General features: G+C 40.7%; 3 protein-coding genes across 3 annotated transcripts; 2 read left to right on the forward strand and 1 right to left on the reverse strand.

Annotated features, from left to right (window-relative positions):
* Positions 1–194: 194 nt before the first annotated feature.
* tyw5 (tRNA-yW synthesizing protein 5) lies at positions 195–3,557 on the reverse strand. The gene is made up of 8 exons (XM_022741227.1): positions 3,407–3,557; positions 2,204–2,358; positions 2,049–2,118; positions 1,909–1,953; positions 1,602–1,739; positions 951–1,038; positions 665–781; positions 195–565 (listed from the first exon to the last, which is right to left on the reverse strand). Exons 1-8 carry the CDS (start codon positions 3,485–3,487, stop codon positions 246–248), a joined length of 1,014 nt encoding a protein of 337 aa, XP_022596948.1. The 5' UTR covers positions 3,488–3,557; the 3' UTR covers positions 195–245.
* A 213-nt stretch (positions 3,558–3,770) lies between these two features.
* maip1 (matrix AAA peptidase interacting protein 1) lies at positions 3,771–6,893 on the forward strand. Its single transcript, XM_022741228.1, has 5 exons — positions 3,771–4,095; positions 4,220–4,291; positions 5,239–5,365; positions 5,478–5,622; positions 5,715–6,893. The coding sequence occupies exons 1-5, from the start codon at positions 3,781–3,783 to the stop codon at positions 5,791–5,793; spliced, it is 738 nt and encodes a 245-aa protein (XP_022596949.1). The 5' UTR covers positions 3,771–3,780; the 3' UTR covers positions 5,794–6,893.
* A 643-nt stretch (positions 6,894–7,536) lies between these two features.
* On the forward strand, positions 7,537–22,317 carry pgap1 (post-GPI attachment to proteins 1). The gene is made up of 26 exons (XM_022741005.1): positions 7,537–7,790; positions 9,128–9,281; positions 11,593–11,768; positions 13,112–13,283; positions 13,584–13,744; positions 14,068–14,120; positions 14,217–14,283; positions 14,519–14,624; positions 14,837–14,895; positions 15,172–15,255; positions 16,028–16,077; positions 16,221–16,272; positions 16,353–16,430; positions 17,274–17,349; positions 17,435–17,508; positions 17,600–17,651; positions 17,736–17,802; positions 17,889–17,994; positions 18,102–18,140; positions 18,319–18,503; positions 18,639–18,869; positions 18,985–19,120; positions 19,836–19,886; positions 20,070–20,281; positions 21,683–21,787; positions 21,885–22,317. Exons 1-26 carry the CDS (start codon positions 7,659–7,661, stop codon positions 22,021–22,023), a joined length of 2,817 nt encoding a protein of 938 aa, XP_022596726.1. The 5' UTR covers positions 7,537–7,658; the 3' UTR covers positions 22,024–22,317.
* The last annotated feature ends 4,571 nt before the right edge of the window (positions 22,318–26,888 follow it).

Genomic DNA, 26,888 nt, shown 5'->3' on the forward strand with positions numbered 1-26,888 from the left:
CACAGCTGGAAAGCTGCAGCTGCTCTTAAAGAAACAGCATAACTCTCAGAAAACACTGAGGTGAAATTTCAGTCGTTATGTGACTGAGATAACACTGACTGTTCCAGAAGACTTTTTAAAGAAAGTCTCTCAGCAGGAAACTAGTGGACAGTTTCCTCAACATGACGTCAAAAAGTCAAATGAACAATGTCAAATATGACACACACATAGATATTTTATTGGTTACTCTTTGTTCCTCTACAGACTCATCCAGGTTTGGTGAATTGCCTGCTGGGTAATGTACTGTCACAGTCTTCCTGTGTATTTGTGGCTGACTGACTGTCACAGTATGTCCTCTTCTGGATTCGCTGAATCATGCGGCGTCCATAAAAGTCCCGATAATCTGCTGGAAGTTCATCCAGTGTGTGTAGAGCCCTCTCCAGCGCCTGAAGGGCTCGAGTCGCAGCCACCGGGTCTTTATTACCGTACGGGTCCTTTCTGTCGTAGCTGTCAGCAGGTAGGTGGCGCCAGAACACATTGACACCCACACCAAACTGCAGTGCAGTGGTGTTATGGAACCACAGGGCTGAGGAGAAACAGGGAAACTGAATAATGTAAAGTGTTTCACACACGAAGATCAATGGGTTTGGTGAAGTGGTTGGTTAATGCGGACAACTCTCCTTACCGGGGATAAACAGCAGATCTCCAGGCTCCAGCACACACTCGTACCGCTTCGCCTTCACAAAGTCAGGAAACCGTTTCAGATCTGGAGCATCGATGTCCACTACCTCTGATTTATCACCTGATGGGTTACATGAAAATTAATAAAGCTACAAAAAACACTAACAAAAACATATATGTATGCATCCAATCAAATTACATCAACATCAGAGCTTTACATAACTGAAACAGACTGATTTACTTTGTGAATACAAACAGGCAGGCAGTGGCGTCTTTCCATCCGTACTTACCTGACAGGTAGAGGTGCAATGCATCCTGGGGGCTGTAGAGGATCACTCTCTTCATCCCCGTCACCTGAGCCAGCAGGTTGTCCATCACCTGAAGGAAATACACCCCAAAAGACCAGAGGAGGGAGAGCGTATTGAGGCTACTACCTTTAAAACTTACTGCTAGCTCACTGTTTTTATGAGAAACATTCATTCATTTTCTACCGCTTATCCTCTAGTAGGGTCGCGGGGGGGCTGGAGCCTATCCCAGCATCCTTTCGGGCGAGAGGCGGGGTACACCCTGGACAGGTCGCCAGTCGATCGCAGGGCAAACACACAGAGACAGACAACCATTCACTCTCACAGTCACACCTATGGTCAATTTAGAGTAACCAATCAGCCTAGTCCCCATTTGCATGTCTTTGGACTGATGGAGGAAGCCGGAGAACCTGGAGAGAACGGGGAGAACATGCAAACTCCACACAGAAAGACCCCGTGTCCGAGCCAGGACTCGAACCCGGAACCTTCTTGCTGTGAGGCGACAGCGCTAACCACCGCACCACCGTGCCGCCTTTATGAGAAACAACTGCATGAATATTGCTTTAGATGATGAGCAAATCTAAGATCTGGAACCAGGGTCATCTCATAACTCCTAACAGCACAGTAAACACTCACGTCATAGTGCGTCCACAGCTGCAGACCACAGGAGCTGATGCGGAAGACACTGGAGAAAAACTGATCAGGTTCAAAGAAATGTGGGACATGAAAATCTTCTGCCAAGTCCGGAAACTGTTTCCTCAGATCAGCAGGTTCCTGAGAGGAAGAGACAGAGAGAGAACATGTGGTTCATCCTGATATTTAAATGCATATGCATGCTGTATTAATATAGATATCTACAAAAAAAGATATCTGAACTTTATTTTAGTTGTAGCAGCTGTAACTGTTCCAACTTCACAGATTTCAAGAGATGAAGTGTAAATACCTTCCTGACGTCCTCTCCCAGCGACCGGAGATAATAGCTCTCGTCCTAAAGTCGGACCAGGCAGTTTGTCTCATTAAAGAATATAACATGCTGTAAAAAAAATATATATATACCCCATACTCTTATTTTATGATTCTTACCTCACACAGGAAAAAGTCAGAGTGTTTTTTCTCAGATGCCCTCTTCACAAATTCATTGAATGGCAGAGTTCTGTGTATAAACCAAGAGTAGATGAGAAATCTGCAGGGAGGGAGTGTTGATTTGTGTGTATGTGCGCGAGAGAGAGAAAACTCACTTGTACACAAAGTTTTTGCGAAGGAAGTCCATCTGAGGTACTGTGGATACATGGATCTTCACCTCCTTGTCTCCTCCTCTCTGTCCGAGATACTCAACCGTCCACTTCTCCAGACATGGTCCGAGACACACGCCTCTCAGCACGGCCGGCCTGCGCTGGAGAAATCACAATCAATGTTTAGCTGTAGATGCAGGAAGCTGTCAGGAGACAACCTACTCTACTTATACTTAAGTTGAAGGGGCACTATTCTGTGGCTCTGGAGGTGAGAAAATAACCCAGATCAGTGATTCCAAACCAGGGGGACTTGTAGCCCAGGGGGTACACCTGAAGTGTTGTGGGGGTACATAGAAAGATTGTGGAGTAGCTTAGCTTAATTTGAAAAAAAAATAATGAAATAATTGAGCTTCCTATTTCTATTAAAAAAATATATCAACATATTGAGTCGACTGTAACACCTGAACACCATATGTTGAGAGTGTGTAAAAATTACTTAGCAACTGAGCAAAACAGTTAGCTAAAAATCAAACATAATAGATAAATACTTATAGTAACGGATTAACGGTTGAAATAGTTAAAAGTAATGAATACATGAAGAATAGAGAAAATGGATCAATTATGATTATTAATGGTTAATAGATCAAAAATGACTGGTTAAACAGAAACCACTGAAACATTTGCTAAAAATAATGGATTAATTGAAATAGTTGTGCAGCGGTGCTTGAGTTGATCTGGGGGATTTTATGTACAGTCTATGAATACACCTGACCCTGATGATGTCATCAGGGTTACCTGGGACTTGGTCTATGAGAGAATGCACAAACTGAGTCTATAGAGTTTGTAAGATGGGTGGGGGTGTTACTCTGCAGGAAGACACTGACCCAATTGTTTGGTTAAGTCAGAGGTTTGGTTTGTCAGTAAGTTTGATAGCTCTGATGCTATTCTGATGTTAATGAGTTTAAAGCCTGTTATTCCAACAAAGTTACACCATGAGGAGCAGCAATAGATATAAGATGACATTTTAGTAGGGCTGGAGATAATGATTATTTTCATTATTGATTAACCGGTTGTCTTTTTTAACAGTTCAGTCTATAAAACATAACAAAATAATGAAACATGCACATCACAGTTTGCAGTGTGCTGTGTCGCTGGATACGTGTCAACATTTCCTGCAACCATGAAGAAGAAGTCCAGTCTCAGTTTTACCTGTGGGCAGATCTGTCGCAGAAACACGTCCCTGTCTACGTCTGTGAATATGGGAACAGGTATCTTCTCCTGGAGCTCCATTTAACTTTGTTTTGTTCACCAGCTACTCAGTGAACAACTGAACTCCCCCGGTGTTACATTGTTAGTGTTCCCTCTAGAAACAAACAAAAAAAAAATAACAGGTGAAAGTCGAGTGCTAAAAACAAAATTGCTTATTAATAAATAAATTAAGTGTTCGTTTAATGAATGTTATTCATGGCATCCTAGTCCCGGCATTTTGTTGCATTACTATTTGTATTTTTAAAATATGCTATTTGTTCCTTTCCGGAAAATACAAGTACACAGATAAGAAGACTTCCGACAGGAATTGAAAGATGGCGCTGCCCATGTTAAGAGGTTGTTACAGGTTTCCATCAACACTTAGCTTTACTCGTCTGTTTTCAAATGAACGTATCATCCTGAACTGGTCCGGTAAAACGCGGTCACCTCCTTCATCACCGGCCGGTGCGGCAGCAGCTGTCCGCCCCTACAGCTCCGAGCGGGGCAGAAAGAAACAGACCCAAAAGATTGTGATGGTGGGTATCCCGAACCCCTTCATCTGGTTCCGCACCCGGATTTACTACTTCCTCATCAGAACTTACTTCGATAAAGAGTTCAACATTGAAGAATTTGCGGAGGGATCGAAGCAGGTCTGTCAAACCTGAGAAGTGCAGATGTATTCAGTGTTATTCATGTGTCATTTTAAGCCTTAAACCTCAGTGTGAACCGTGTTCATGAGCTGTTGTTGATGAGGACGTTGTCTCCGTGTTGCAGGCATTCTCCCATGTTTCCAGACTCCTGTCACAGAGTCAGTTTGAAGCTCTGGAAGGGCTGGTGGCTAAAGACGTGAGTACCCGCACATAGTCCTGATGTCTCCATCTCTGCTGTGTCTTAACAAAGATACACTCAGTGTGACAAATCCTACAGCACATAAAGGCAACAAACCACTCACAGTGACAGTGAAGAGTTTCATGTTGAAGCAGCAGCTGATTTTTCAGATTCCCTCATCACTCAGAGGTTTACATGAGGGCTTTTACATAGCAGACACTTTGGCCTGTCATGGTAGGAAAAGCACAGGTGTAATTTGATATTCTCTGTAATCTTATTTCACATATTCAGAGGCTAGATTCTTGTACCATATTCAAATGGGTGTTTTTGAGAACATATTAATATTTATAGTATATCCTACCTTTATTTCATATTTTATGCTTAAATAGAATTGAGAAAACTATATATATGAGGCCAACTGGAATAATTATTTGTCTTTAACTAAATGAAATAAACTAGTATTGTATTCTCAGAATATTATAATGTCAGAATATGTAAATGAGTGCATGTGTGTGTGTCATAGTGAGCTCTAGAGGGTTGAATCAAAACAGTCAGAGTCTCTGCAGACTTCACAGACTCTCCACCTGAACATGCTGCTTTGTCATTTGTCGTCACCCTGACTCTTCAGCTTGTTCTGTAGTGAGATATACAGCAACATATTCCTCATGGAGTTCATGGAGGGCGTGTACAGACCCATCAGGGTGCTGTTCAGCAAAAGCACTTATTATACAGAAACAGATCATTTCTGTATAATATACTTTATATCAGTGGATTATAATTATTGATGCATTAATAGGCTCAAGGGAAGAGCAACAAAAGTGCTGTGTTTTTTTTGATACACCTACATAACAAAGAAACCAGTAAATAAATTAGATGAACTGAGATGAACCGAAACCTCCAGTGTTTTCATCTAGAATCTTGTCAAGGTTTAAAATATCTCTAATCTAATTCTCACGTTTTTGCAGTTGATTGGGAAGCTGGAGGAAAAGTGCAACCTGCTGCCACTGAGCTACAAGCAAGCCCTCTCTGCAGATCCTGATGAGATCATGTACACAACACCTGGAGATGTGGGAATCTACTATGATGATAATGGTCAGCAAGAAAGAACTTAATTCATTTGGCCACACAATATGAGGAAGAAGATGATTTTTCTTTATTGTCATTCTTGTTGCAGCATTAATCAGAGTCATTACTGTTTTTCCAGGGAGAAAGTTTGTCAGTATTCTGATGCGTTTCTGGTACCTGACCAGCGCACACCTTCCTGACGACACCATGGAGGGAACTCGCATCTTCCAGGTGGCCATTGGTGAAGAGGTAGAAACGAAGAGACTGCTGACCGCTAATTATGAGTGAGTATATCTCTCTTGTTTGTTTGAAATACTAAAGGAGCAAAGTGTTTCTGTGACGAAGAATATCCTCCTGATCTTTGTTTTCCTGACAGATTCCAGAGGGAGTTTACTAAAGGAGTGACACCAGACTGGACCATTACGAGGATAGAACACTCCAAACTTTTGGATTAAGCTGGTTGTGATTTGAGGCAGATGAACCTCAGTTGTTAGTGGAAACTACTCAAAAGACATGAAATTCTCTGTAGTATTTTGTTTTGCAAATTGAGGACGAAACAAGATGATCAAGATTATTCACAGAGGGAAAACAAGACACAGCTCCTGGGCAGGAAGTCAGAGGAAACACCAGGACAAACTTGGATTCATCCACTCTTCACTGATGCTCTCCAAGACATCTGCAGTATGCCAGTGTTTCTGATTGTATTCTTCACAATCTCTAATATCCTAGAAACTGATGATTAGAACTTGATTAGGTCTGTAAACTTACTTTGGAAGGTTTTGTGCTTTCAGGAATAGAGGAGTCAAATATTATATACTCACAGCCTTATTTGAACTATTACATAACACCAGCTGCGTGGGGTTTACTGCAAAAGACTTAACAGCATAAGCTGATTGTCCTGATGCAATAAACGCCTCCAGTCCAATACTCCAAGCAAACACTGAGGATTATTTTCTGACTCTATCTGACCCAACTCTGATGATGTGATTTTAAAAAATGCAATGAGATGTTTTTTTTTTTTCATCAGTCTTAGCTCTGCTGCTGCTGCACACTTTCATATTTAAATGCACAACGTCTTCAAAGGTAAAAACAGTCAAAGACTTGTTTTGACATCATAAACAAAATGTGAAATCTCTCCCTCAGACAAAACATGTTTCATGGAGACTGACTGGTTCCTGATACTGTATTTCCCAGTAGAGAACTTTTGTTTCTCTAGGTATAATTTTAAATTATATATAAAGGTGTTACACTTCAATGTGCCTGACTTTGTGTTCCACAAAAAATGTCTTTCATTGTTTTCCCCACACAGAATAACTGATCTGTTGCAGTCATGTGACTGAGATGTACATGCAGTGTATGTTCTGAATGTTGTTTGTAATGGTTGAAGCAGCTTCATGTGGCTGCAGCAGGCCTGTGATTGTTTTATTAAAGACTTGAGAAATTAAGTATGTGCCATAAACTTCCTGCAGTATTTTCTACACTCAACATTTATTGTGTTTATGTATACAGTAGCAAGAAAAACAATGTGTGCCCTGTGTTTTCTGCATTAATTGGTCAAATGTCATAAAATGTGAGCTCAGCTCCATCTAAGTCACGAATGTAGACAAATACAATATTCTTAAGCTAATATCACATAAACAGTTATATTTGTGTGTGTCTTTCAACCTTAGTTTCATCAGTCCTTTTTCTTTTGAAAATGTGTAGGAACATTATCCACATGAATAAGCATGAACATACTAAATATGTTAATAGTTCATCAGAATAAGCATATGTAAAAACAAATATACAGTTTATAAACCAAAGGAAAATAAAACAAAATCAAAAAGTATATAACTTACCTGGGGATAAATTTAAGGTATAACGTTAAACGAAAATAATGTAAGCAAGTATTATATGTCTTAATTGCTTTTCTATTTGTACTTGTAGAAATGGTGGATATATATTATTTCAATTTTCTATAGTCAAAGCAGAAAAGAAATTTGAATACTTACTCTAATGGATGTGAAATTATGCATGAGAAAATAAGAATTATTAAATAAAACTTACAGTTTCATCAGTCCATAAAACAATTTCCAATATATAGCACGTCACTCGCTGTTTGCTCTCCTATTGGTGCATTTTCTTAGTGCTGTCCTACCATTGGCCGAGCAACCTGCCAATCACCGCAGTTTGTATAGTATGTAGTTCCTGTTGTGGGGTTCAGCCGGTGAGAGTGACAACCTGTTTGGTGTCTTCCCCGGCAGGGAGCTCGCAGTATCCAAAGCTGAAACATGGAGGCTGAACACCTGTGATATCAAAGAGCGGGAGTCAGACCTGAACCATGAAACTCGCCGCTGTGGCCTTTTACGGTTTCGCTCTGGGGCTTTTGGCGGTTGGCCTGCGAGAGCTGCTGACTGGCTTCGAGGAGAACAGATGCAGTATGACCTATATGTTTGAATACCCAGAGTACCGGGTGAGTAGACATCCAGGCTCATTTTTGTGAGGGAAATAGCCACAAATTAGCTCACAGAGCACCGTACTATCGCGTTGTTTCCGGTAGAAGCTAAAAAAAAAAAAACATCTCGCTAATTGGTTCGTTTACTTAGTTGAAACCAGAACAGGCAACATTAATTAACACTGTTAAGCGTTTTTAAATCCATTTCCTTAAATCATATCTGCTAATATTACCTGGCAGACACAGTAACATCAGGTGCGGGGCTGTGCTACCTTACAGCCAGACTAACGCATTCCCCCAGTGGGCTCTGTTTACACCTGTGAGGCTGGAGGATTCAGAGTAGATTAGCCAAAATTATCCAGGTTGTAAAACCATAAATCAATCCCTGATCCCTGAATCCTCTCAGAAGGTCACCAGCAGATCAGCTTTACAAGGAAGGGACGTGTGTTTGTGAGATGTTTAGTAATGAATGCCCTGTAGGTCACCCTCCTTTGCTCTTTATGCTCACTAATGTGCTCATCTGTGGAGCACAGCTGGAGGCAAAGCACCATATGGACATCAGTATTACTTCATACAGGAGTTTATGCTGTTTTTGTTCTGGTGTAAGGGAAGGAGAAAAAGAAGACCCTATATATCTATAAATAGTCTTGACACTTGTTTATATGGTTAATGGACATGGTCTCAGGAGTCAGGGTCAGCTCAGTATTAGAGGTTGTTATAAATACAGGCCAGAGGGCACAGGAATAAAGAAACTATAATGCATTATTATCTGACAAGTGTAATATGTAAAGTAAGATGATAAAAACTACAGAGATGAAAACCAAATTTTATAGAGCTATCACACAGTAATTAGTGTAAGAAATCATGATGTGAGGTGATACATATGATTCTGGTTATTGCAATAATCAAAGGTTGAGTGTCATTGTTTTCTCATCTACTTTACAGGGAAGTTACACTGTTTAAGATGAATTGACCAGTATTATGATATTTATCCATTTTACAGAAAATACTGAAAAATGACCATCACAACTTTTTCCTGATCCTGTGACCCGACTTGGATCAGTTGACTGATAATTTCAGGTCTCATTGATATTTCCCAGCCACAGATGTAGTATTACAGCTGTACAGTAGATGAACCACTGCCTATAACAAAGGTCTGATCATTTGTTGCGCAGATAAAGAGAGAACTGTACCAGGAAATGATCAGGGTTGATGTGATCTGACCTCACATTTTTACTATCACTTCTCACATAAAACCAAAAACATGTATTAAGAGTAAGTGTGACAAAAGATTAGGGAAGTGTATGTGAATGTAAACATAGAACTTCATCTCCTCATCCACGTTGGGTTCACAGCGTGTGGCTCTGCCTCGTCGTGTTGCCAGACTGTACCCAGCGTACGGGCTCTACCTGTACGGAGAGGGTCTGTACGCCCAGGAGACCCGAGCGCTCAAACTCACCGGTGCCCCTGTGCTCTTCCTGCCTGGAAATGCTGGAAGTTATAAACAAGGTGAGTGCAAAGAGTTAACGGCGGCTGTGTGAAGACGTCCCATGACAGATTTCAGGTCACACATTTAAGTCTGAAACTAGCAGTAGGGAGAAAATAAGGTGAGTGGAAGTTGAGCATTACAACTCTGAACAGCAAAGACATTTGAAGGCACAGCCAGGAGGAGGGGACTCTTTCCAATCAGTGAATGTGCTGAGGCGGTTTGAGGACATTTAGATGGCTTCATGCTTTTTGTTGATTAGTCTCCACACACAGTTTTGCACACAAGCCCTTAGTCATTTGAGACAGTGGATGTTATAGCTTTACATATCACAGAACTCAGGTTTCCACAGACTGTTATTGTGTTTGTGATGCTGGAATTTGGATTTCACATGTTAACATTAGATGATATTTTAATCTTGGAAAACTGGTTTTTGTAGCCATTTTAAAACTGTGTTTTTTTCTTTTTGCTGCTGTAAGATTCTTGTTGTATCATTTTAATGATGCTCTTATGGGCTTACATTAGGGTCAATTAGATTTTGAGCTTGTAAAGTGATGTTCGGACATAATTGTAAAGTTTGTAGTCGTAAATCGACCTTTGCAAATCTGCAAACTAAATCTATGTGAGAAATTCAAGTGCATGTGGAGAAAAGAGTAGTATTAGTACAAAAAAGTGACTCTGAATAAAATCTGAACAAATGTTGAGGTTACACAAAGGCACAATGAAAGAAGCTTTTGTGAACATGTGTGTACAGATACAAAGCAAAAAAAATGTGTGTAAAACTCAGCACTTAACGTTCCTGTCTAATGTGTGGTGTATGTGCAAACTAAACCCACCTGGGTTGTGGAAGAGCCTGTGCCGTCGTCCATCTTGAAAATCTACTCCACCTTAACGGAGCTCCTCTGCCCCCTGATCGGTCTCTGCTTTGTGGTTGGACTGTAGTTGTCCAGTCAGATCCCTGTGTAAAAACAGGATCAAAATTTGTACTTGAAACTTCGGCATCACAAACACAGTGCTGAGTTTTACACTTTAGTTTTCTGCTCTGTATCTGTACACAGATGTTCACAAAAGTCTTGTCTTCGTGTAGCCACTGATTTCATTTGTTCAGATTTTATTCACAATCATTTTTTAACTAATACTACATGCACAAACTTGAATTTCTCATGCAGATTACTTTCACAAGCTCAAAATCTTATTGAGCCTAATCTGAGCCTATAGACTCTGTAAAGCCACGGGTCACAGGCCAACAAACAAGTCAGTGACCTACACTGTTGTACTGGATGACCTGTTCCTTCATTATCACACACACTCACAATGTACATGTAGTGTATTTTTAGTCAGCCCCACAAACACCGTTCTGCTGCTGTAAATGCTCACTAAGCACTAAATGTGGATTAGTCCATGGCTGAAAATAAATGCACTATTTTCATCTGATTACATAATGTTTGTGCCCAGCTTTTTTTAGGAAATTACAGAGCCTTTTTTAAAAATGAAACTATATATTCATGACCCACCATGACTGAGCTGGCTGACGCGACTAAAAAGAAAGAGACAAACAGACTGTTTGTTTTTGTCTTTTAATAGGATTTATCTACAACAAATAATCACGGACTAATCCCTTTGTCCTTCAATATAGGCTTTAATAAAGGCTTAAAATGCAGATGAGTTCCATTTAATCAAACATCTTGATTATTATTGTGATTATCAGGGTTTATATGTTAATTATACCAAATTAGGTTTTGTCTACCTAATAACTGAGCCGTGCGCTCCATGGTACATGGTGTTGAGATTATACCTGCCCCCTGTTCTTGCTATCAGTCGTGTGTAGGTGGAGAACACCCGCGCTTTTATTCATGTGAAGACAAACACATTTTGCACTTCACTGTTTGTGATGATTAAACAGTTTGTTTTTTTTTTGTCTCACATTCACACTATTCACAACAATGGATTTTTGGCAATAGCTGTTGTTTGATGAGCTTCATAAGTTAAACAACAGCGTGATGAAGCACCAGTGGCAGATCAGATGTGAGTGCTGCTGGGAGGTTTCAGGGCTCTGGTCTTACAGGGAAATGGTGTAGCCTGTGTAAATTTAATGAGCCTTTTTTTAACAGGAAAGTGAGTATTTTCTTTTTAGGTCACGAACAGCTGCCTTGATGATCTGAAGCAGCTCAAGACACGATGGCTCGAATCAATAATTCAAAATATTTAAAAAATAATCTGCGTGTAAGAGCTGTGCATTGATAATTATAGCGGCATGTCAGTTTGCAAAGTAGCATGAAGGCTGAGCATATGGTGACCTTATGATTTGACACTTGTCTTCTCCTCCTCATGAAGCTCGCTCCCTGGGCTCGGTGGCCCTGAGGAAGGCTGAAAACATGGAGGGAGGTCTCCACTTCAACGTGTTCACCGTGGACTTCAACGAGGAGCTGGTGGCGCTTTACGGTGGCAGTTTGCTCCGGCAGACTCACTTCCTGCATGAAAGCATTAAGGCCATCCTGAGGCTGTACAAGGTCAGGCCTCAAATATCATCCACTGGTCAGACAGGGTTACTCACACTAGATCACGGATATTGCTGCAGGGGTAACATTTCACTGTGGAGGGATACATATCACACACATCACATCTCATCACCTTCTACATTTACATCTTAGGCATTTAGTTAATCCTTCTGACCTGCACATGAAGCAGTAATGAAGAAGTCAGGCAACACCAGAATAAACTAAAATTCCTGAATGCCAACATTACAACATTACAACAAAACATGCCGTTAACATTAAGTACAGTATCATATACTCCAGTGGCCATTAAATATTTATGTCTGTATACCTACAGGGGATTATTAGTAAGTCACATGGGTTTAAACTGTAACATGTGAATCTGCCAGCACTGCTACAGGGGTGGTTTTTATTGGGATAAATGCTAGTTAGCAGTGTTTGCCAGAGGTAAAAGTAGTCTGGCAACCAGCGCAGGGATATTAAGGTTTAAAAGAAGTAACAGAAGTCCAATGAGGTCAGATCATTTCTGCTCATACCACAGGTGCATTGACAAAAAAATAAATGTACAAAGTAGGGCTCAACGATATGCAAAAAAAATCATATTGCGATTATTTTGGCAGATATTGCAGTTGAGATATGAATCACAATTTCAGTTGGAATGGTCAGTTTTACATTTTATTTTCACTGAAACAAATGACAATGTGATTTTTGTTGGTCTTGCACCAAACAAACATGTTCCTTTACACCTGGAGAATATGATATGTAGGCTGGGCGTCTCTGTATCACCACAATGCTTCATTTATGGTCTGTTGTGACACATTTTACCTTTTATCAAAAAAAAAAAATTGCAGCTCGTTTGATTTCGATAATAATTTGATTAAGCATTCAGCCCTACTACAAAGTGATTTAGTTAGGGATCAAAGGAGCAGTTTTTTAAAAGTCATGACAACTAATGTCAAACACAAAGGACAAGCTCAAAGAGAAGCGGAGGTCACAAACAGGAGCCGTTACTGCATGAAAATACTAGGTCCTTCATTTTTCTAACACTTTGTGGTAAATGTCGAACCCTAAAGCCAATAAGTGGGATAAATGGTTATATAGAGCTTTTCTAGTCTCAGAGAACACTCAAAGCACTTTACAATACATGCCACATTCACCCATTCACACACACACACCCATATACACACACTCATACACTGATGAGGCATCAGCATCTTGCCCAAGGACACTTTGACGTGAAAACCGGAGGCTTCTGATTAGTGGAGGACCCACTCTACCTCCTGAGCCACAGCCATCCCAATACGTGGCTTAGGGTTAGAGATTAAACAGTCTGTTTTCTCTCTGTCTCTGCTTCCCAGCATCTGAAGACCCCTCCCCAGAGTGTGGTACTGGTGGGTCACTCCATGGGAGGAGTGGTGGCTCGGGCGCTGTTCACGTTGCCTCGCTTCAACACAAACCTGGTCAGCCTCATCATTACCCAGGCCTCTCCTCACCTGGCTCCAGTACTGGCCCTGGACCCATACCTGCTGGGTACGAGCAACTCTCTCATGCTTAGTCTTAAAAGCTACATTGACACCGTGTGCTCTGAGTTATGTCCTGAAAGATAACAGCCGATTACACTGATTATTTACATACTTTCAACCAGAGAGGAGGAACTAATCAGTGAAATCCGCCGCTGTGTTGTTCAGTGGTTATGATAACCAGCACTGAACTTTAAGACTCAGGTGTGGTCTGTTTTGTTTATAAATGTGGAATTGACTCATTTGTATATATGAATATAGAAAGATCTGGATGAATTCTTAGAAATGGTGGGTATTTTCCTCTTTGTAGATTTCTACTCTGCAGTGAGACAGAAGTGGGTGAACCGGGCAAACAAGCTCAGAAACATCACAGTCCTGTCTGTTGGGGGTGGTTACCGTGACTACCAGGTCCGCTCTGGCCTAACGTCCCTGCCTTGTCCTCCGGGAGACCCCAATAAGTTGTCACTGGTGGTAAGATTTGATTGTGGATTGGTTAAGCAGCACTATGACTGGACCTATTTCCACCACAGGAACTTTTCCAGGAACTCAGGGAGTTTTTTAAGAACTGAGCAACTTCACCTCCATTTAACTGAAGGGACGAAGTCACAATTTAGTTCCTCTTGTACAGTTTCCACCTCTTAAAATAAAACCCTTCTCTGGGATCTAGTATTATTGCCTTGTTAGAAGCAATGACAGACAATATTAAATATTCATGGGACTATATCAGAGAATTAAAATGTAGATTGTGTTTGATCTGGCACTTCTCTCTTCTTTTTTCTTTTTTTTTTTTTTAGGCAACTGCAGTTCCCAGGACGTGGGTCTCCACTGACCACCTCTCCATCGTTTGGTAAGACATGACATTATGTTTTGGCCAACTGTTTACCTATCCCAAAACATGTTAATCAGGTTATTCATATGTCACGTGTGTTTCTTTGTGTTCTAGGTGCAAAGAGCTTGTTCTTGCGACCGTCAGGGCGTTCTTTGATCTCATCGATCCTGAAACCAGACAGGTCAGAACAAACACACATTGATGTACATGTTTTGGGGAAAGAAAAAAAAAATCTTTCTGTAAAAAATGTTATAAGAAGAAATAATGAGGAGTATTTGTCATAGAACAAAGAAGTTATTTTGCAGAGGCTTGTGGGAGTCCTACACCCACCAAATAATCAAAGCCATCATCTCTGATAAACATCCTGTGCAAGCCCATGTCAGCTGTTTCCAAGCTAATTAGTGTTTTCTCATTAGTTCACAGAAAACCCGGAGAAGAAAATGGTTGTGCTAAACCATCACTTCATCAGACATCCTGTCAGGATGTTGGGAGAAATTCAAGACACTTCCATTTCCATCTTAGGTCAGAGAGAAACACTTCACCACCATCAGGCTGCAATAAACACATTTAGTTATATATTGATTTATTTATTTACAGCAGTATCCTGTTCATGCCTCTTCAGTCATTTTCATTAACTTTATGAAGCAAAGTGAACTGTAGTTTTGACTAAGTAAGAATCACTCATATTTTATTACATGTTGTTCAGTTCTTTCCCTTTGTCTGTGTTTTTCTAGATTTCCCTGAAGCGTGGAGTGAAGTGAACACACTGCGTCTGGTTTACAGCACACCAAAGGTATCAAACATTGCATCAAAGTAATAAATGAACTCCTACATGCAGTGGAAATAGTTGAGGACTGCACTGGAGATTTTCAGCCAGATACATTTTTATATATTAACTGCTTTGCTGTAGCCCTTTTACTGAAGCAAACTCATCTAATACAACTAAATGCAGTAATGCAGCCTAACGTCTAGTTGTTTGACTAATGATCTAAGAAAACAAAGCCCTGATACAGACAGAATAAAAATGTACCAGTTGTTGTTGTACCAGAGTGTCGCTCTGTGTCTACAGGAAGGACAGGTCAAATATTTCCTGTTTGCTCTGTCGAGTCGGAGGAAAGCCTACAGCCATTTCTACTGCCGCAGCAACAACCTGGTGAGTTCCACCACTGTTATGTTGTCATTTGTTGTGTTGTGTGTAGATTTCACTCAGTAGTCCATAATGACATAATAATGAAGGGAAAACATGTTTTTAAAATTTTGCAAATTTATTAGAAATAAAAATCTCAAATCTTTTATTTATGAGATATTCAGACCCTTTCCTGTAGCTACAAACTGTGGTCTGTGCTTCCTGTTGGCTTCAGTTATCCTTGAAATGTGTCTACAACTTGATTGAGTCCACCTGTGGCAAACCTCATGAATTGTGGGACCATATATATATATATATATATATATATAGGTATAGGTATGTGTCTCTTCTAAACTATGTCCAATCAATTCAGTTTGCCACAGGTGGACTCCAGTTTAGTTGAAACATCGTGAGGATAATTAAAGCAAACATGATGCACCAGTTGCCACAGCAAACAGTCTGAATACTTTTGTAAATGAGAGATTGAAGTTTCAGATTTTTAATAAATTTGAAAATATTTCAAAAAAGAAAAGAGATGTTTTCAGTTCTCAGCAATTTAATCCATCTACAGTTAAATCTACAACATGAAATGTGCCAAAATTGAAGGTGCATGAAGCCACTGTGCATATGAGTAAATTAAGTAAAATGAAACGGGAGTTTAGTCTGATTATCAGTGTACTGTTTAGCTGTTGAAGATTGAAATGTCACACATTCAGTGAAGCCAGAGGAATTTATTTGTTCTGTACATTTTTTTTTCTGTACAGAAAAGTAAATCTGTTGTACTGTTGTTGTCCAACAGGAGATGACCAGCTGGGTGTACGGCTGCATGCACAAAAATGGTTCTTCATGGTAAGAATATGATTGTACCCACTTATGTCTTTAATCAGTATCTTAATTTTGCAGTTATCACTGAGAAAAGGTCATTTCTCTTGTGGTTATGTCGGATCTGTACATTTCTATTGTGCTTCATTCATGTGCTTTGAAATTTCCAGTGTGCGTGCTGTAGATCTGTCTATGGGAACTGAGCTTCTGCCTCCATACAAGGTAACTCATCCTGGAGAGACGCTGCCCAGTCCAGTCTGAACTGCTATTGGTCGCTGCTAACTGTCTGTGATCCTCCTCAGGTCCTGATTCTGAGTCTCAGCGACTTGTCTTCAGTCACTCATCTGGTTGTTTCGGCTTCCAACCTGAACGGTCGACAGGTACTTGAGACAAAATGAGAAGTCGCTGGTCTCTGGATGGATGATATGGTCCTGCTCTCTTTCTCCTCCTTGTCTGTGTCTCTGGGCTGCTGTAGGGGAGCAAGAGTACAGCCATGCTTCCAACTAGAGCTGAACAGTTAATTGAAATATAATCAAAATCATAATATGGTCAAGTGCAATATCCAAACCGCAGGAGCTGCAATTTTTTAAAAGTTTTTTTTTTTTATTAAAGTAAAATATATCACAACATACCATTATAAATGAAGCAGTGTGGTGATAGAGAGCTTGTTCGCTACAAGCCCCAGCAAAAAATGACATCATGATCACTTTTATATATTTTATATCGTTCAGCTCTACCACTCTGTGAGGGTGTACATAGGCACAGAGAGCTAACTGCTAACATACGCACATTAACAATACTAACATGCTGATGTTTAGCAGGTAATGTTTACTACTTATGATCTTACTTCACTATCTTAATTAAGCATGCTAGCATCTAGCAAAGCGTCTACCTAGTAAAGCACAGCTGAGGCTGATGGGAATGTCGACCTCATGGTGATGCTACAGACAAAGTATGGGAATCACCAAAATCATTAGGATACATCATCTGGAATCCATGAGTGTTTGTGTAAACTTTGTTTTCACTTTTGTGTCAGTCACAGACACTGGTAGAATCAGTGGGCTCAAATCACCTAAATAAAGTGTTGTTTAAAAGGCTGAGACAACCCAGCAGATGTGGCCAGAAAAACAGTTTACGAAGCAGAAACAGAAGTTTCCCATACTCTGAATCATCAGCCATGTTCATTTATACAAATGACAATACAAGATGTGTCTGTTCCACAGTTTACGGTGGAGTGCGAGTGGCAGAGACAAGAATCTCAGACTCTGTCTGTCCCAGCTCCACATGTCCTGTCCTTCGGTGAGTTGACTTACTTTTGATGCTGATTCTCAAACCTCCAAATGAAAAGAGACACAGTCCTTCTTAGTAACTGTTTGTTTGGCAGGTTTGACTGTCAGTGATGTTACGGTCAACTCCTCTGGACTTCTTCACACCATCGAGCTGCAGCACTTTCACCAGGTAGCTTTCAGAGCTTTATTTAATGCTTGCTAGACTCGGGATCCTTCATTCCTACTGTGTCACTAAATTTTTATCACTGCTGTGTCTTCAGGTGTATCAGGCTTTCAGAATTAATGTTGCAAGCCAGTGCAAAGTCCATAAAGGTAAGTTTGTACATTTTTTCATACGAAGACAGACGCATGTGCACATGCAGAAATGTGATATAACTCTTGTATTTCTGTCTGCAGATAGATTGTCCAATGTGTACAGAATCATGGTACCCTGGTTTCGAGAGGACTCTTTAACCACAGTCAGGTGAGTTATGTCAGTGTCTGTCTCCATGGCTATTTACATGACTTATTTACTCTTTCTGTCATGACTTGATGTGATCTGTTTGCCAGTGTGCCCTCAGTTACTGAGATCTCAGGGATGCTCCACACAAGTCGTCCAGACAACACTTCAGGTGTCCTCCTTCAGCTCCACACTGCCCCCAACTGCCAGTATAAGGTACTGCTCTTAGCTGCAGCATCTGTCTTTCACACTCATCATGTAAAATATTGTTTTTGTCATTCATTTGGATATGTAAAATCAATCATGTTTACCCTCTGGTTCAGGTGTCAATAAGGACTTCATTACCCAGGGTGCTGGGACAGGTACAACAACTTTCTTGTGTTTGTTTGGGTAACATCCCAGATCAGGGAGACATTTTCAAACAATCTTGAACTATTTTTAAATAACAATGACAACTACACATACATTTATTGTTCTTCATGAACAAACAGTGATTCAGATAAAGCTCAGGTCTGATCCTCTCTCTCTCTCTCCTGGCAGATACTGAGGTTCTGTGGTCCTATGGTGCCAGTGTACACAGCTGTAACTCTCCTCCTGGCCTGTGGGGGGCAGCTGTCCTCCATCCTGAAGTCTAGGCGAGCTGCAGCCATGAGCCAGGTGGTCGGCAGAGGCCTGCAGCCTCATAAAGTCAACCTGCCCCTTTATGTTCTGCACATCTTACTTAGGTAGGCATTGGAGGAGTAGAGTTGAAGGAATGAAGGAATGTTGAAATATGGAAGTTCTCAATCCCTCCAGCCTTCTGACTTCAGTATGGATGTTACATGATAATACCTGAATAATCCTCCTGTCCCTCCCCTCAGCTGTAGCTGGTTTCAAGAGGTCTGGTCCATTCTGTGCCTCCCCCCTATGGATGCCCTCCCCCCAACATTCCCTGATGCAACGTTTCATGAAGGCGTGCTACCAGTTGAAGAATGGCCCCACCTCCTTTCCCCTCTGCTTTACATTTTGGGGGCAGCTGTGGCGTACTGGGGGAGCACGCTGCTCTGTCTCATTATGCGAGTGATCTCATTAATATTAGCTCCACTGCACAGGTATGGTTGGACATTTAAACACTGAGGTATGTGATTTGAAACTGTAATTGAATGGTCTATTCTTAAATGGCATCTCAACATCTTTATCTGACCTTAATTTCCTCTTCATCTGCAGACCGTCTGTCTCCAGAGATTGTGGCACCCTGCGACTGCGGACCCAGCTCCTCATCACCCTCTGTCTGACTGTTCTGGGCGGGACGTCCTGTGGAGCATTGTCAATCTTTGCTGCTTTTCTGCTCCACCTCTACAGAGTGAGTCTTAAAGGGATAGTTTAGGTTATTTGACGTGGGGTTGTGTGATGTACTCATGAATAGTCGGTACATTACCCACAGTAGATTCTGTTCAGCACGATCCCAGTTAGGGAAGCCGACCGGGGCTCCGGCAGAATAGCAGAGCGATGTGCTGCTGTGCACGGGGCCACGAGTAAAAACATGACTTAAACTAAAAACGCCCACTGAAACAATCCAATATCCATTCAAATGTAAGCTTCATGTAGAATATTTTCAGCCTAACCTTAAACAGCACTTACCTTTGGCACTACTGAACTACTGTATTCCTACGCACAAGTGCACCTACGGAGCGCACTGTATTACGCTGCAGCAGCAGGTCAGCTGAGTGAATCAGAAAGCAGAATAAATCAGAGTACCTCAGACAACACCACGTCAAATAACCCGAACAATCCCTTTTAAGATGTAATGAAATTTAAAAAAAAAAAAAAAAAGGTCGTTCACAGGTGGTTTTTGCAGAGTAGCATCAATAATTAAATCAGTACAAATATGATATTGACTCTATTTATCCCTTGTTGTGTCAATAGGTAAAGCACACACAAGCTTAAAATGTGCTAACTATCAGTAACTTTAAAGTATTGATTAAAATGCCTCTGTTACACCATTCACCTATCAAAATATTGCAAGCACAATTTCTTCTGGTTATGTTTGTTTTGTTCTGTTTCCATTGCACACTCAGGTACTGAGGTTACAGATGACAGAAAGGTCTTTGAGTCACATGCTAAACCTGGTAAGAAATATTTAATTTTGTTGCAAACCTGATAAACTAGCATCTGAGGGTTATATGAGTTAAGACGTGGTGTGAATGCAGAGCCATGGTTCAGAGTTCTTTACAGAATACACACACTGAACATTTTTATTCGTTTGTTGAATTAAACTTGGAGGTTTTTCAATTCTTCCACGATCTTTCCAGGCACCGCGGAAGCACAAAGAAACTGAGAATGGCACAGTCGATGCTGAGTGCTTGGACAGGTCTAAAGAATGTAACGGCACCCCCCTGCTGTCAGAGTGTGCTCTGCAGGAGGTGAGGGATGACCTGCAGCTCCACCTCTGCCTATCAGCACTCTTCACGCTGCCTGTCATGCTCAGCGCACCATCACTCATCCACTGGATCCGCAACCTGAGGTACAGTATTAACATGACATGAACAGAGTATATGAGAGACAGTTAAAGGACCTTCCCTGCTGAAGTGCCTCTGAGCAAGACACTAAAGCCTGTCTTTATTAGAGAGTATGTTAATTATTATCCTGTTTCTACCAAAAATGCTAATTAGTGCCACATATTTATGTAAAAATAATATAAATAATAAATAAAAGAACAGAGCGGCCACAGCAGTTTCTGCTGCTGATTCATCAGGACCCCTAATGCAAATCAAGTCACCTGCAATTAAAAGTTAGACCACCTGAGGTGTACCCATTACCCCACATCCCACATTTTATGTATGCAGCTCCATGAATGCATCCTTAAAATGCTTGTAAATACAGCTGGTGAATTTTTAGTTGCAGCACGAGCAACTGAACTTTACCTCTGATTAGGTTTGGGTGATATCGAAATATTTAAAGGTCCCATATAGTATAAAGGTAGATGTCCATGTGTTGTCTGATTATAAAGCAGGTCTAAGTATCAAAGCACTCAGTCCACAGAGAAATGCACACAGCCTGTATTCAGAAACTGAGCCTTAAAACCAGCCGTCAGGACTTCTGTAACTTTATGATGTCACAACACAGCAGTCAACGCCCTCAGCCATGCATGAAGCCTGGGTCACCTGGACCCACCAGCCAACCTTGCAGGATTTGGTTTCTCTGAATGTTTACCTGAAATCTACTATATTTTTATCGGATCACTCAGGAATCAGTCAGCCAATCAGAAGAGAGGTTCAGAGCCTCCTCTTTTCTGATTGGCTCACCGGCCAGTTGTTACTAGGGCTCCAGAAAGAAGCCTGAGAGAGGAGATGTAAAACTACACTGAGATGGTTTTTGGTTCTTAAAACCACAAATATATCTTCTTATGGATCTTATATAATAACAACAGGAGAAGAGGAAAATATGGAGCTTTAATCTTTAATCTTAATACAGTCCAGCCCAAAAAATCGCAATATACAATTTTATCAAAATATTTTTTAATAATACATAATAATGTTATTGTATTTTATGTTTCAGTTCTAAATAATGCTGCCACTTAACAACAGTTTAAAGTTTTATTTATCACCTGCCAAGGTCCAATGTACAGTAAGCAAAGCGGTGAAATGAGGGTGGGACATTCCTAGCAAAGTGCCACATCACTGTTCCCAATTATTGCATTCATTTCAAGTTTATTTAATGGTTATTTGTATAAAATATCTGGATGGAATGGCTTAAATGAGTTTCACTATATTATTTTTTCACTATACTATTTTTTCATGATCGTTTTATCACAAAATTACTGAAGTAAAGTCATATTTAATGTCCAGTGCAGTGGAGAGGTGGTACACAGGGTGAGGAATGGCATAAGAAATCTTGGTTTAACCTACGTTGTGATCCTCTACAGATACTCCACCCAGTTGGATCCTGACCCTTGCTGGCCACACATTGTGCCTCTAATTATTGTGTACATGCTGCTTATTAACTGCAACACTTTAAAACTCTGCAACAGGTAGGACCACACCATCACCAACACACACACACATTTCTTTGTTGAGCTTTATTATCCTGTAACCACTGAATATTAACTCTGCCTTGATCTTTTTCAGCAAACTCCTGCCTCTGACTTCCTGCCTCCCTCTGCCCTTGGCCATTACCATGGTGACCTTCTCTCCACTCCACCTCTACAGAGTCACCTACTTCCTGCTGGCGACACTCATCCCCCTGGCCTCGTGTTGTCTGCTCTGACGGTATCTGGCTGGTTTCAGTCTTCATCTCTACCATAACAAGCCTTTCTCTAAGTTACAGCCTGACTCACTGCAGCTGGTTCAGACTGATTTGTCCCAAAAAGACTTGATGTATCAAACTGCCATGGAGCAGAGCCATAGACATACATAGCTTGGGGAACTGCCTGCTCAATGTTAGCGCTAAAAGCTCCATGGCGATTACACTACGTGTTTAAATGAGAGGATGTAAAGGCCTTGGAGCATTTGGTGCAAATATGGCTCTGTTGGATTGACCTGAAACCAAGTTTGCCTTACTCTGTATATCTATAGCTCTGCCTTCAAGGAGCAAGAACTCCACAACCAGTGAAGCTACTGATACTAGAGATTCTCAACAGGGTGTTACTGTTAGTTTTTTTTTTTTTTCTCCCACTGTGGTCTCTATGCTGTGAACTCTCTCACTGCCTACCGCTTAGCAATGACTTACAGTTGTGTGTAACTGTTGTAGCGCTGCCGCAAAACCAGTGGCTGTGCCATAAATTCATTCCATAAGAAAAAATCCAAAGTAATCATGTTTACATTCTCTGTTGACCTTTTTTTTTTTTTTTTTTATTAATACACAACAATGATGATGGCGATATGAAGGTTTGCACTGGAAAAGGTTTGAGTACGTGTGCAGGTTCCAATGTGTCTCACATTATTCAGAAGAAGATTATGGTCTACTCCAAGTTCTCTACAAGACAGTGCTGGAGCTCAGTTTCATGAGGGTAATCAGACTGAAGTATGCAGTATCCATTACCAGCCGCAACAGCGTGGTTGGTATTGTTTTCACCTTGTGTGTGTGTGTGTGTGTGTGTGTGTGTGTGTGTGTGTGTGTGTGTGTGTGTGTGTGTGTCATCATGGCAAATTGTGGTCCTGGAGACACCTGCTGTAGCAGGAACTACCACGGAGGTTTTTAGGACTTTGGCAGGTGACTGTCTGTCTGTAGACAGATTTTGATACTGATGTGTCACAATCTGCAAGATACAGTCATGAAACTTTACAGGTGTGTAGTTGACATCAAAATGATGGCTGAGTTTGAAGATGGGTGTGGTCCAACCCATGAGTACTGAGTACTCATGCAATAATGTAGTTGTGGTTCTGTTCAGACCTGGCATGAACATCCGATCACAAGTGGCCAGCTCTTCAGGTGTGAACGCACCCGAGACTGGGACACTTTTGGGATGCAATCACTCAGACCACATTCAGAGGTGGTGTGGACCACATGTGGCCACATTGCTTTAGCAGTGTGAACATGAATGTGTCCTGAGCCACACTGAAGGACAGACTACTCTACTGACATCCTCTGACAGTCTGATTAGTCCCAACAGTTTCACCATCAACCCAAAATATTTTACTATTTCAATATCACAGGTGGTCACTTGAGACACGTGTGGAGACATTTTAATTCCAGGTCTGAAGAGGGCTAATGATTGCTGAGTACTCATATAATAATGTAGTAACCACTGAGTACACCACTGATCACAGCAGCTGCGACATTCTCACCCAGTACTCCTCGGCGAGAACGTTGCAGCTGCTTTGATCCCATCACAAGCTGGTCTCTAGTCTTGTGGTGCCACATAAATCTGTGTCTTATCTGTTGTTTATTATAGTGACTCACACTTTCATGTCCTCACTGTAGGAAATAGTGACTGCTAAATGGCTTGGGGCTTATCTAAAAGAAGCACCTAATAGTCTCATAGGCAGAAATAATAGTGACACATTTTTCTATTGGAGAGAAATGAGCCAAGAAATCAAATTATCTAAAATCCTCACATTGGTGGTGTGCATGTGTAAAAGCTTTATGTCTCCACTTTAACTAATCAAAACCAGTCCATCTCAGCCGCCCTGCATGTTCACCTGTTCACTTGATAAAGTCAACATAATGGACATGTTCACAGCACTAATTTCCTCAGTACAATTACACCATCATGTTATACTCAATCTCAATCTGAGTTTCTCTTTGTTCTTGTAAAACTACCTAAAAATTCTTGCACAGATATTTCAAATTAAAAGCTCACTAGTGGGTCATAATCCTTCCTTTTCCTCATTAGGTTTTTGTTTTTTGTTTTTTTTTGTTTTTTTTGAAAATGCAAGAAGCGTTTAGTTTCACTGCCTGTAGCTTAGCTTTGGTTAACTTTGGTTAAGCTACAGCAAATTAGGCAAAGTCGAAACAAATTTATCAGTGAATGAAAATAATATTTTTGATTTTCAAAAAGAAACTTGGTAGCACTGATAGAATTAACGCTGTTGATGTGCATATTATGTTGAACTTACCTGCTAAGAACTGTCCTCAGTGGTGTTGTGACAGTGCAGCAATAGTTTGTCACCAAAAAGTGTCCTGCTCCACCACTGCTTCAGTATCAGTAATTGATATTAGCTGATCTGACCACTCCTGTAAACCTGCAATCTCCCTGCCAGCTGCTGAATTGCAGGATAAAAACGAGCAGCTCTGAACAGAGTCGAGCTAACAGAAACATTTTGAATACACAGTCGCAAGCTAACTAGATGCTGCTCATTGTTGTCCTGGCAGGTCGCTGCTCAATCAGTCAACATCCAGCAACAGTAGTCACCTGTCGCACAAAAACAAGCAGCTGGCAGAAGCTGTACTTTATAGCCTATAATCTAATTCACCTCGTATGAGGCTGTGTAATATATGAATGCGTCCTCCGGAAGACGTCTTCTTTTTACTCATAGTGTCAACCAGTATTCATATATCATGTGATGTAGTGATGTAGATACATTGTGCACATACAATGTTGATAACTTTATTGCTCTGGGTCACAGTGGATGTAATTAGGCTGATCAAAAGAAAAAGACTTGAGTGTCAAAGTGAGAACAGATTTCTTTAGTTTGATCTGAATTAAACATAAAATATAAAAGAGGCTTTTGTAGCTGAAGCTTTTATTTTGACATTAAAGTATTAAGTATATATACTTCTGTTGATCAGTTTCAAAAACTCCTAATCGTGTCCAGGGAGAGTCAATGTTTTAAAACGGTACGAAGTTCAGAGGGAGGTGCACCAGTGTAACGTTTGATGCAGAAACCTCCATGTTACAAACCTGGTCCAGTCTGTCTCTTTGTGCCAAATTGGCAGCAATGCACACGTGTTGGCAGGTTAAATCTGATTACACTGAAAGTTAATGAGCTGATTGTGAGATAATTGTGCTGAGCAGACAAATTAGCGTACAGAGATGGAACAAATCATAAATATCCGTTGGGTTTTTATGTTATGGACACAGTCACATGTCGAAACTACAGACAAAGCCAAGGTTCATAATGACTTGTCATTACTTGTGGTTGTTGGTATTTTTATACAGTGGGTGTGTGGTGTTGTTGTTGCTGAAGCTTTGGCTCAGCGAAGTTTAAAAGGCAGACGGCTTACTTTGTCTAAGCCTGTTCAGTGTTGCAGCTGATTCACATGTACAGTACGAATCAAGCTTCAGGCTTTTAAAGGGAGAATTTAAACCTCAAGGCATTAGTGGAAATTGCTTTTGCTTTGTTCTGCTACAGTACTGGGGTTAATAAGGGAATTTTCTTCATGGTTACAGTTTATTAAGGTGTGGTTAGTTATCTTAATGGCCGGTGTACAGGTGAATATTAATGACCAAGGAGTCCACCACCTTTTGTCTTTTCAAATCAACTTAATTACTCTAAAACTGATCACAAATCTGCTGGTCTGAAGTCAGCCACACTTGAAGGAGTACAGCAAGTCTTGAAGTTAGAAGAACAAAAAAAAAAAAACAAACCTTGTGACCATTTGAATGTTATTTTTATTATGTATAAGAACACGTTGATTTCTTGCAGTTCCAGATTTTAACTGTTTAAACGCTATTAAGAAGACGAACCTGCAGTTGTTCTGTTTTTTTATTACTGTCAACAAAACCCATGAAAAGACCAAAATGGACGATGTGTAAGTCTTAACACTTCCTGGTTCCTTACCCTGTCTATGGCTCTCACCCACACTCACAGCTGTTAACAACTAGAATGGCACCTAGTAGAGCACAGACCTTCGCCAAGACCAAACAATCCTACACATGTCGGTCAGATCTGGATTATCATCTGGATCTGCACAACATTCTGCAAAGTCATAAATCTCGACACCATTAATATGTCTGATTTTGCACATCAAGACCCAAGCATTGTTTCCTGAGAACTAGAAAATATGATGATGCCACATCTCGCAATATTAAGGAAAGGGATTTAAGAAAATTCCTGGAGCTGCTGCTTTAACCAAAGTTGAGTTCTTCCCTGGCCCATGCTCCATCCCTTCACCAAGTTTGGTGCATAGTGGCACAGCAGTTTTTGCGTAGTCCCGCTGACAAACAAACAAACAAACAGACACAGGTGAAAACAACAAAGAAAGTAATTTCCCAAAACAGCTGGGAACTGTAGTTTTTAGCAAAATTTACTCAAACAGTAAGCAGTGTATTTACTGGGGACTATTTTCAGCTGCGGATTAATCCACATTTAGTGCTATACTGAGTATTTGCAGCAGCAGGAGAGTGTATGTGGAATTGAATCAAAAATAAACTAGAACGGTGCAACAGTGCGGCTAGTGGACAATAGTGGAGCTCTAACACTTACCAGGAATAATATCAAGCTAAAGGAAACACACACTAAACTTAAGGATCAATTCATTGTTGGTTTTGGTCTTTTTGTGGGGTTTGTTGACAGAACAGGACTTATCCTTTAATTCAAGGTATAAGAAGAGGACATAATATTTGATATCATGAACCTTTTGGATTTAAATGGAATGAATCAGATGGGAAATTCTGCCACCACACTTGTTTCAAACCATCATGTAGATTGTTGCAATGGAAACTGTTTCCTGTGTGGTGCAGTGTGTTG

The sequence above is a fragment of the Seriola dumerili genome, unplaced genomic scaffold, assembly GCF_002260705.1.
Source record: "Seriola dumerili isolate Sdu_G_001 unplaced genomic scaffold, Sdu_1.0 BDQW01000052.1, whole genome shotgun sequence".
Classification (NCBI taxonomy): domain Eukaryota; kingdom Metazoa; phylum Chordata; class Actinopteri; order Carangiformes; family Carangidae; genus Seriola; species Seriola dumerili.

Excerpts from the sequence above, each read along its gene's own strand:
- maip1 (XM_022741228.1), top strand. The coding sequence starts at position 3,781 with ATGGCGCTGCCCATGTTAAGAGGTTGTTACAGGTTTCCATCAACACTT. Across the intron at positions 4,292-5,238 it reads AAGGGCTGGTGGCTAAAGAC|TTGATTGGGAAGCTGGAGGA; the intron begins GTGAGTACCCGC and ends ACGTTTTTGCAG. Across the intron at positions 5,623-5,714 it reads CTGCTGACCGCTAATTATGA|ATTCCAGAGGGAGTTTACTA; the intron begins GTGAGTATATCT and ends TTTTCCTGACAG.
- tyw5 (XM_022741227.1), bottom strand. The coding sequence starts at position 3,487 with ATGGAGCTCCAGGAGAAGATACCTGTTCCCATATTCACAGACGTAGAC. Across the intron at positions 1,954-2,048 it reads CTGACTTTTTCCTGTGTGAG|GACGAGAGCTATTATCTCCG; the intron begins GTAAGAATCATA and ends GTCCGACTTTAG. Across the intron at positions 566-664 it reads AGATCTGCTGTTTATCCCCG|CCCTGTGGTTCCATAACACC; the intron begins GTAAGGAGAGTT and ends GTTTCTCCTCAG.
- pgap1 (XM_022741005.1), top strand. The coding sequence starts at position 7,659 with ATGAAACTCGCCGCTGTGGCCTTTTACGGTTTCGCTCTGGGGCTTTTG. Across the intron at positions 17,995-18,101 it reads CCCCCAACTGCCAGTATAAG|GTGTCAATAAGGACTTCATT; the intron begins GTACTGCTCTTA and ends CCTCTGGTTCAG. Across the intron at positions 21,788-21,884 it reads ACTTTAAAACTCTGCAACAG|CAAACTCCTGCCTCTGACTT; the intron begins GTAGGACCACAC and ends GATCTTTTTCAG.